At 38.1% G+C, this 10,476-nt stretch overlaps 3 protein-coding genes across 5 annotated transcripts in view; 2 read left to right on the top strand and 1 right to left on the bottom strand.

Moving 5' to 3' along the window:
• Positions 1-3,051, top strand: part of LOC103512402 (ribosome biogenesis protein TSR3 homolog) — an 18,960-nt gene extending 15,909 nt beyond the window's left edge. The window contains exons 4-5 of one of the 3 annotated variants that reach the window (XM_008477164.3): positions 661-834; positions 2,390-3,051. In XM_008477164.3, the coding sequence (XP_008475386.1) occupies positions 661-834; positions 2,390-2,511 (296 nt within the window). In that variant the 3' untranslated portion in view covers positions 2,512-3,051. The remainder of the gene's footprint in view (positions 1-660; positions 835-2,389) is intronic. The other 2 variants (XM_026825889.1, XM_008477166.3) reach the window with 2 other exon arrangements.
• Positions 2,492-4,457, bottom strand: LOC103512417. Its single transcript, XM_026825891.1, has 4 exons — positions 4,408-4,457; positions 3,913-3,988; positions 3,145-3,181; positions 2,492-2,899 (listed from the first exon to the last, which is right to left on the bottom strand). The coding sequence occupies exons 3-4, from the start codon at positions 3,170-3,172 to the stop codon at positions 2,586-2,588; spliced, it is 342 nt and encodes a 113-aa protein (XP_026681692.1). The 5' UTR covers positions 3,173-3,181; positions 3,913-3,988; positions 4,408-4,457; the 3' UTR covers positions 2,492-2,585.
• A 4,070-nt stretch (positions 4,458-8,527) lies between these two features.
• On the top strand, positions 8,528-8,936 carry LOC108252782 (heat shock 70 kDa protein 14-like). The gene has a single exon (XM_026825888.1). It carries the CDS (start codon positions 8,601-8,603, stop codon positions 8,934-8,936), a length of 336 nt encoding a protein of 111 aa, XP_026681689.1. The 5' UTR covers positions 8,528-8,600.
• Positions 8,937-10,476: the final 1,540 nt, after the last annotated feature.

Here is a 10,476-nt window from a genome sequence, read left to right as displayed (position 1 = left end):
TAAAAAAAAACAAAAAAAAAAAAAAAAAAAAAAAAAAAAAAAAAAAAAAAACAAGATGTGACTTACCACCAATAATATTAAAATCCTTTCTTCTCAATCTGGGATGATCTGCAATCACTTTGTGTGGGGCTCTGTCATCATTGTAACCAACAATCACCTGTAAACAAAGTAGATATTTAAAAAAAAAAACACCTAATAACTAAAAATTCAATTCAATTCTGGTGCTTTTGTGTAGACCCTGAACCTAGATCAAAAGTCTCTTCTCACCCATCTGATGAGGGATGGTGAGGGATGGGATGGGTATTATGCTAAAACATAAAACCCAATGTAGCAGATGTCTCATCACAGGGAAAAAAGTCATTCGCCTATCAACTATGGAAAACCTTGCAAGTTGTCTTGTGTAGAAGCTTTGGCAGCCACATTTATCATAGCAGGTGAGAGAACTAAACTAGTCCTATAGTAAAAAAAAAAGTAAAATTACCAATTCAATCTTAGGAAAGAGTAAGCCCTTGTTTAGACTGGAGTCTTAAAGGGAACTTGTGAATTTTCAGTTCTATGCTATGTGGGTGGTCAAATTGTCAATTTTTGTTGACAAAATTCCATACCTCAGCTGGGATTGAACCCATGTTCTCCTGTTTATTCTGGGGTATCATGTTTTAGGATTTCCCAAGGAGGCAAAATTCTACTTGGATAAGTTCAAATGGGGCAGAACTTTTCTCACATTAAATGAAGAACTGCTTGACTTGTACAAAGAATGTGATACAAGCACTGATGTGGTTAAAGTGCAGAACGAATATTTGAAGAAGATAGAGGAAGAGAGAAATATGCCTAATGGTAAGTAATAGTAGTGGAAGTATGGTGGGTCCAGTTTGATCAAACTTGCATCCCCATTCAGAAGGTCCCAAGTTTGATTCCCAAGTAAAAAAAAAGCAATCATATTTCAACAATAAAATGGAAACAATCAGAAAAGAAAACGCCATCAGTCTTTAGCAACGTTATTTTTTCATTATTATTCTTATTAGTTTATAACTAGAAAGGAAGAAAAGAACAAAACAAGTTTATATACAAACAAAAAAATAAAAGAAACATAAATAAAATGTCATATGATAAGTATAATAATTTACACATAATTTTGAGAACATGAAATAATTTAATACCACAGAAATGAAATCCAAATGTAGATAAGGGGAGTAAAATTTCAAAAAAAGTGTTCATTACAATGTTGAACAAACTTAGTGAAATGCTTGAATACTTGTGATTGGATGTTTTATTTAAATTTCTCAATCTTCATATTGTGCTTTGAAAATGAGAGAAACAATAAACATTACTTATGAAGCTAGCATTCCCCTAATTTTCTTCATCAGTATAGTTTCTTAAATGGCAAAAAATAGTAATACAAATAGAAGAAATCTTAAAATAAGAATACTAGCTGACTATAAAATACAAACGTACCTACAGAAGAATAAGTTAGTCTAAACAGTCTAAAATAATAATGTTGAACATTTTATTCTTTTTTTTTAATTAATGTGACAAAGGGTTAGCTCCCACCCAAGTCAACATTTTGTACAAAAAAAAAAAAAATGAAATTTTGTCATTTTGAGGCTGTGGTTATGTACCAGGTTGAGATAGGCCATTCCCGTCGTTTCTTGGCGTGTGGAAAATGATGTGGTAACTTAACACTGCCTTCATGAGCGTGTAAAGTTGGCGGGAAATTCGAAATTTTGATTTTTTATTATTATTATTTATCATTATTATTATTATTTTTTGTGTGAAATTTTTACCAAAAGGCCAAATCAAAAACTGATGTATGTATACCTATTTTATATTACCAACCTGAACTAGTGACCTTATCTTATCATTGTGGATCTTATCAAAATAGGAAACCATTCTAAACCGGCGACATCTGTATGACCTCTTGTTGATAGTTGGGCGAGTGCGTGAGTCACACAGAAAACGATCGGAGGCTCCAGGAGTAAAATGACCCACTCCACCAACCATATTATTTAGTTGACCTGAAGAAAAAGAAATCAAACATAAATGATTCAAGAAGAAATAAAAGTAACTCAAGTGTTTTCCATATTCCCTCTTGAAGATCCTGAGGACTTGAGCATTTTAATTGTTAATTGTGGGCAGAAATTCCCACAACATTCTTAGAATGGCTAGCTTTCTCCTATTCTATCCTCTCTTTGATTTTGGGTCGATAAGACCATTAAAACATATTTAATTCAAGAACCAAGAGCCAGCCTACATACATCTGCCTTGTAAAGACTAGGGGCAAGCTTTTTTACTCATTTTATCCAACTGAGTTAAACAAATCAATCCAGTCTTGAAGTTTTCTTTTTAACCAATAATATATATATATATATATTTTTTTTCGTATTAATTTCAGTGCCTGATTTCCCTCCATCGGAAAGTGAGGAAGAAGAGGAGGAGGAAGAGGAGGAGGAGGAGGAAGATAAAGCTATCGAAGACGAACTAGGAAGAATTCAAGTGGAGAAACCAGATATTTGATTCAAGTGGAGAGTTCCAATGTGAGACAAGCCTTATCACCTTTTGCGTCCAATTTCACCTCGGTCCACACAATCTTATCCGCTCGGTTTCGTATCAATCGCAATCTTGAGCTGATCCAAATTGTTCATCAAATCGTCCAAGTCCCCCTCCACATTCTCCGACAGCTTCATTCTCGTTTGGAACAAATTCAGCAGCTCAATATCCGCGCTCAGCTCGGCGTTTGTATCACCTTTGCTACCCGCGGGGGAGTGGGAATTTTTCGCCGCGTCGAAGGAGAGTTTCCCGGGTAGATTATCGGGGTCTAGGCTGAGCGTGGCGGGGCGGATGTAGCCGCTTGACTCCGCCTGGGGTGGGTCTGTTCGCCAACCTGCCCCCGGACGAGACTTCTGTTTCCGCTCGATGAAGAGGAGCAGCATGTCGATGACCTGAAAGAAAGATGGTTTTATTTTTTATTAATTTAAAAACTAATTAGAACCATTGTTAAAAGGTTGGGATTATAGATGGAATAAATAAATTAACTCGCTTCCATACCTATGTAAATATTCTTCTTCTTCCTCGCCTTTCTCCGTGTTCAGACGGGGTCGGCGTTTTTCGTCAGTCTCTCAGCCTCTAGGTCAGGGTTGTCCAACCCATGTTTCCGCTCGATGAAGAGGAGCAGCATGTCGATGACCTGAAAGAAAGATGGTTTTATTTTTTATTAATTTAAAAACTAATTAGAACAATTCATTGTTAAAAGGTTGGGATTATAGATGGAATAAATTTTAAATAAATTAACTCGCTTCCATACCTATGTAAATATTCTTCTTCTTCCTCGCCTTTCTCCGTGTACAGACGGGGTCAGCGTTTTTCGTCAGTCTCTCAGTCAGCCCTAGGGTGTAAAGTAACCCATGTAAATATAGCATGGAAAAAAAATTCATTTTACTAAACATAAAGTTATGTAAGTAAACTTTGTCCTCTTTCATCTACACGTTCATGTAGGTAGCTCTAGCCTCTAGGTCAGGGTTGTCCAACCCGCGGCCCGCGAAAGCCCACAAAAACCCGTGTAGAAGGCCCCACCTGTGAGTTGAATTTTTAACTTTGCGGCCCGCCAACTCTCTACCTTGGTTTCTTGTGGCCCTCGGGTGCGCAAAGGTTGGACAACCCTGCTCTAGGTACACATTACTTCTAGCTACTTGTACTTGAGGATTTAAAAATAATACTCTTGAATGGAAGGTAACCACTAGGCGAGGTTACCGCCGGAGGCATTCTCTACCATCTAACTCTTAGAGATCCATTATTATGTGGTCAAATTAAAAAAAAAATAAAAAAATCCGTGCCTCGGCTGGGATCAAACCCACACCCTCCTGTTTACCAGGCGAGCGTCTTGACCCCTACGCCGAGGTAGGTATCTATATCTCACACCTTAAGTATTTCTGTCTTGAGGGTTTCAATGGAGGAGGACTGTTTGGATTTGGCGAGGATCTTGAGTTTGGATTGTTTTCTTATCGCAAAAACGCTCCTTGGAGAAAACATGAAAAAATAAATTTTAAAAATTAAATTATGGGAAAATACCAAGGTAATCAAATGAAAAATTAATTTTAAGCTTATATGGAATCTAAAAATTATATTTCTTCCCAAACTCCTATCAAAATGAAAAATAAAAATTTTCCACTGTGGAATAGAGCGCAAAAAATATCGTGTGAACGCGGTTTTCAAATCCGCTCTTTGAACTTGAACTGCCCATAAACTGCCCGAGCAGTGAGCAACAGCGCGGCAAATTTTGAAAATTTGGAGCACATTCCTTTGGTAAAAAATGCAGTTTTTTAGCCTGCCTAGCCTGGAATTTCATGCTTTCTGAAATATTTTTACAAGTTTAGAACTTTGATGTGAATTTTACTATTGACCTGTTCTGATTGTGCCAGCTGGAGTGGGGAACGGCCAGAGAAGTCGGTGCTACTCGCGTCACAGCCTGTGGGTTGGGGCGATAGAACGAAAGAAACATTAATAGGATTGATTGATTTTTCCTTTATTTACCTATATAAACTCTTCCTAAAATCGATAATACTTCGGTATTCTTGATAACGAAACAATGCTATACATTTATCACCTCATATTAGGGAGAATACTTCCTTTTATCACCTCTTATACTGCCTTGTATCATCTCATAAGAAAGGAGAATACTCCTGAGGAGTATACATAACTTAAGTATTCCAAAAAGGCTTATTCTTGCAATGACTGGCTTTTTCCTATCCTGACCTCCTTTGCTCTCCGATTTCGGGACGATAGGACCTCCGCTCCGTTGTTACAGTTCCTTCTGCCATTTTCTATTATTTTAAGGATCATGTCTAAAACTGTGTTTGGTCTATACTTGGGTAATTCCAGTGCCAGTATTGGGATATGCAGGGTAAGTGTTCACCCAAATGCAGAAGTCACGTCCGTGGAAAAGAAAAGCTCCTTTTTGTGTTTAACCTAACCCTATAGTAACACCAATCACTGCTCTAATTGTGAAAACTCCTTCTTGTGTTTAACCTAACCCTATAATAACACTGGTCACTGCTCGTTTGTGCCAGTTCTTTTGGTAGCAATATTCCACGGACGTGACTTCTGCACAAGTACTGTACTAATGTACTTTTAAGGTAAGTAATAGTTGGTTATGAAGCTCTATAACTACCATCACACTAGTTTCAAATCTCAGTAGAACTGACTCAGAAAATGGGCTCGTTCTGGTCTTCCTAATGTCCAATAGGTCTCAACATTAGTCTGTAGATCTATGGATAACTGCTTCCTGCTTCTGTTGCAAATATTGTTTAATTCTTCAAAATTGAAATGACACCGCTGGTAGCTTCTTATTTAAATTAGTTACTCAATGGTTGTAAAACTGAGTAAGTACACTTTGAATAATTCCAAACACCTAGCAAAAAAGAAAGCAAGTTTTGATCTCAGCACAGTAATAGGTAAGAAATAAGGGGATTGAACCTTAGAAGTTGGATATCTTGTTCTTAGACACAGGCTTAAAAAATCTGTGAAATCATTTCACGTTTTGTTTTTCAGAGATAACAAACTGAACCTCGAGCTATGGGACAACAATACACCTGCCCATCTGATACAGAGTCATCCATTAGAATTGGTTGAAGCTGTCTAGAATGCTACCAGACAATGAATGGAAAACTAACATCTCATATGCTTAACTCCATACACAAAAAAGTCCAATCTGAGGTTTAGGTGTAGGGGCAAACAGCCCTAAAGAATGGGTTAAGCTTAGATCGAGTAACACCTGCTGTTGTAACATTCTCAGATACTGAAGAGGCAAGTGTACCCATTTATAATGCCTATTTTTATTATTATTATTTTTTACTTTTCTGCCTGGACAGGTTAAATTAATAGTCCAGTGATCCATAGAACTCACTGAGATAAAAGGCTCCATGAAGCTTCCTAAACCAAATCTCTAAAGAGTAAGTTTCCTTTGTGCTGAAGATGTTTGCCTAATATCATTACAATCAAACAAAGTATTCAGAAGTATGACAAAAAGACTTTTCTCAAAAGGTTTCTCTCTGCTTTTGAAGAATAAGCACAAGTCCTTATAATGGTTGACTGCGGTTCAGGACGAGCCAATTAAACATGGCTAAAGTATATCCGGGAATAACACCTCTAGGTTGAGAATGTTGAGTCAGTGCTCCTAATCACTTGACCACTGAGCTTAGTTTTTTTCTTTGGAGCCGCAGCAAAGAGCCGATTGATTTCTCAGGCCAAGAACACAATCATCAAGAATAAACGGGCTCTGAACACTGAACTCACTGAAACAGACATAGAAACTATTGTGCGAGAAACCAAAGTTGACATCACCACAAACAAGGATATGATCGAGTATAAAATCTCCTACCAGGAAAGCTCCAGGGTGAAGGCATTCAATCCTATACAAGTGGCTACACTTATACTGAAAACACTCTATGGTAAGTGTCAACAGGGAAGTCCTAAGTAGCAGAACTTTGGCCTGAATAAATCCTAAACCATACTGTCTTGGGAGCTTATCTCTGGTCTATTTCACTCTACATACTTTATCAAATATCTGCAAATTTTGAACAATGTAAGTAGGTCAGCATAGAATAAAGTATTTATTGTTCAAGAAAAAAGTATACCTACCTGAAGGCAGTGCACTAGTTGTAAACAAAAATGGATGTGGCACACAAGAGGTCAAGAAGAGACTGCTTTAATATAATAATACCTTTAGTTTTTTTTCTTCTGTGGAGTGAAAAGTGACAAGTTTTTCCCATTACAGATATGATTCATAAAAGAAACCTACTGCCTACTACCTCCCTACATGAAACTATTCCAATTAGTTTTAATTGTATTAATCATGAATGTTTGGCACAAACTATCTCTTTTTCCTCATTCATATTTCATTGCTAATCATTTCAGTTCACTACTGAGGTTGGTTAAGCCCAGAGTATTTTTAAAAAGATACAGAAAAGATTATTGCATTTAACTACCTTGTTCTTAATTGTATGAAATATTAATGAGTGTAATAAAGTCATGTGATGTCCACACACGCTTATTTTTACTTTCTGTTGTCTAGGTACCTTTTTCGTTAGAATCTGCTTCGGTAATGTAGTGGTCGACACACTCGTCTGGTAATCAGGAGAGCGTGGGTTCAGTCCCAGCCGTGGTATGGAATTTCATAATCAAATTCTCAATATGTGAATGAGACTTTATCCACTCATATTAGTAGATTCCTGCTGGACTCAATGGAACTTTCCAGTCCTATGTGAGAAGTATAAAAAGCACTATTGCTTTTTATACTTCTTTTTTTTTATTATTATTATAAAAAAAGGCCATGAGAAAGGTGTGAACTGTGTTGACTACTATCATGGTGGTGATAAACCTTATCTGATATCAGGTGCCGATGATAGACTTGTAAAGATCTGGGATTATCAAAACAAAACCTGTGTCCAAACACTAGAAGGGCATGGTCAAAACATTTCCGCTGTCTGTTTCCATCCTGAACTCCCTATTGTTATCACTGGCTCTGAGGATGGCTCCGTGAGGGTATGGCACTCGGGTACACACAGATTGGAAATATCATTGACCTATGGGCTGGAAAGGGTGTGGACTATTTCATCATTGAAAGGTTCAAACAATGTAGCCATTGGTTATGATGAGGGAAGTGTTCTTCTCAAAGTTGGACGAGAAGAACCTGCTGTGTCCATGGATGTGAACGGATGTAAAATTATCTGGGCAAGACACAGTGAAGTTCAACAGGCTAACTTGAAAACCATGCCAGAAGGTAAGAAATAACACCTACCTATTCTTCTTTATTTTTTAGCCCGTCCTTCCTTTATTATTACGATAGTAATAAAAAAAAAAGGTATTGCTTCGGTGTTGTCTGTGTATCTGTCTGTCGGTCTGTTCCCATAGAAGGACTTATCCAAACCTAATCGACCTATATACAATGTAGTGTTTGAGAACATTACCGCGGGCGTTGTATTGACGCTGTCTGTACATGTCACTATGTAAGTTGGAATAGTTTTATTGAAGTCCCCCAACCAGCTTTGTTAGATTGGAGGGCAGCACGTACGCCTGCCTGCCTTGTAAGCGCTAGGTTGCGGGTTCGATTTCCGCCCGGGCGTACTTTGATTTCAGGACGATAAGACCTCAGGTGCTCGGTGTAACGCCCTGTATCAAACCTCTTTTTTTTCAATAGGTTCCTCATAGTGAACAATCTCTATTTCTGAAAGGGTTTTAATTAGAAGTAGAAGAGACACATAGGGCCAAGCGATGCTTCAAACTCTTGACATGACGTTCGCGCACCTCGATCTAAATTTTTGTTCTGTTAGCTAGGTTGGTACGCTAGGCCGTTTTCGGGACGATAAGACCCTTAGCAGTAACAGTTCCCTCTGTCAAAATTCTTAAAAAAAAAGTCAGAACTAAAATTCAAGATATGTATGATAGTCCAAACCATATGTGTCAACTCAAATTTTAGAGACATAAGTCTTTTCTGAATGAGGTATACAGTTCATTGAACCCCTATCTCTTTTATTCACAGAAAATATCGTCTGGATATATCCGACTCGCACCGCTCGGTCGCCAAACTGCGCGCCGCAGCCGAAACTTGCATGCACGTTCTGTCCACTCTCCAATCGTCCAATGTGTTTGTCGAATCCCTGTACGATGGATTAGATTTCCACCATAATGTATCTCGGGCGAGGTTTGAGTCACTTATTGGAGGCCTCCTGACGAGCTTTGTGCAACCTTGCATGCACGTTCTGTCCACTCTCCAATCGTCCAATGTGTTTGTCGAATCCCTGTACGATGGATTAGATTTTCACCATAATGTATCTCGGGCGAGGTTTGAGTCACTTATTGGAGGCCTCCTGACAAGCTTTGTGCAACCGATAGAGGACGTTCTGAGTCGCAGTAATATTACTCATGATCAGATTAACAAGGTATGATTCTGTTACTAATTGTGCAACCGATAGAGGACGTGCTGAGTCGCAGTAATATTACTCATGATCAGATTAACAAGGTATGATTCTGTTACTATAGCTAGGAAGGATTGTTACTCATGACCAGATTAACAAGGTATGATTCTAACCTTAGAGGCTCCATGTTTTCCAACTTGTTCTTTCAATAGACCATATCCAGCCGTTCCGAGAACAAACCCTATCTGTTTAGGATAAAGTTCGCTCCCCAACAATCATGTAAGCGTTCGTGGTTTCGATTTCAGCCCAGGACGAACTTTATCCTATACAGAGAAGGTTTGTTCTCGGAACGGCTGGCTTTCTCCTATCCTGCCTTCCCTTCTTCGATTTCGGGAAGATAAGAACTAAGAACCTTGCTATAGATCCCTCTATCAAACCTCTTCATAGAAGAAAAAGATTTTACAAACACTTTCGCCTACAAACCTTTTGCCCCGTTCTACAGAGAGAAATAAAAACGAATACATATTTCTATGTAGTATCATGTAAATGATTGATTCCGTGACTGGCTGTTGGGGGGCCACTCAGCCTCGTGAGGAAAATGAGTAGCTATGTAATATAAAAGCACATAGCGACCGGTGCCACCAATTGTTACATTGGGTGTAAGGATTATTGAGATATTTGGAAAATCCTGCAATGCTGCAGTGAGCACCAAAGTTTTGACTGTGACAATGTGACATAATAACACAAAGAAAGTGTAGGTATTTATTTTAATGGAAAGTGGGCCTGGACTACAGAACAAAGGTTGAGAATTTTTCTACCTTTAAGTTTGCAGGGTTCTCTTGAAGGTTACTCATCCACCCAAACACTGATCTTTTATTTCACTCTGAGCCTTTGAGATATATTACCAGGGCGGCCTTTGAAGTCTTTGTAAGTCGATTAATCATGAATGTTTGCCACAAACTATCTCTTTTTCCTCATTCATATTTCATTGCTAATCATTTCAGTTCACTACTGAGGTTGGTTGCCCAGAGTATTTTTAAAAGGATACAGAAAAGATTATTGCATCTAACTACCTTGTTCTTAATTGTATGAAATATTATTGAGTGTAATAAAGTCATGTGATGTTCACACACGCTTATTTTTACTTTCTGTTTTCTAGGTACCTACTTTTTCGTTAGAATCTGCTTCGGTAATGTAGTGGTCGACACACTCGTCTGGTAATCAGGAGAGCGTGGGTTCAGTCCCAGCCGTGGTATGGAATTTCATAATCAAATTCTCAATATGTGAATGAGACTTTATCCACTCATATTAGTAGATTCCTGCTGGACTCAATGGAACTTTCCAGTCCTATGTGAGAAGTATAAAAAGCACTATTGCTTTTTATACTTCTTTTTTTTTATTATTATTATAAAAATACCACTACACCACCTGCCTCGGTGGTGTAGTGGTCAAGGCGCTCGCCTGGTAAACAGGAGGGCGTGGGTTCAATCCCAGCCGAGGTATGGAATTTTATCCTCATATAATTTAAGAATTTGACCACAATAATAGTAGTAGCCTACTGCTGGAGTAA

Source organism: Diaphorina citri, unplaced genomic scaffold (genome assembly GCF_000475195.1).
Source record: "Diaphorina citri unplaced genomic scaffold, Diaci psyllid genome assembly version 1.1 scaffold834, whole genome shotgun sequence".
NCBI lineage: Eukaryota > Metazoa > Arthropoda > Insecta > Hemiptera > Psyllidae > Diaphorina > Diaphorina citri.
Note: the sequence above shows the minus strand (reverse complement) of the source record. Positions and strands in the feature narration are given on the sequence as shown.

What these genes read in the sequence shown, in the direction of transcription:
- LOC103512417 (XM_026825891.1), bottom strand. Translation starts at nt 3,172, where the DNA reads ATGCTGCTCCTCTTCATCGAGCGGAAAC. An exon ending in CCTCTTCATCGAGCGGAAAC is followed by an intron (nt 2,900 to 3,144) that starts ATGGGTTGGACA and finishes TCGAGCGGAAAC; the next exon opens with AGAAGTCTCGTCCGGGGGCA.
- LOC108252782 (XM_026825888.1), top strand. Translation starts at nt 8,601, where the DNA reads ATGCACGTTCTGTCCACTCTCCAATCGTCCAATGTGTTTGTCGAATCC.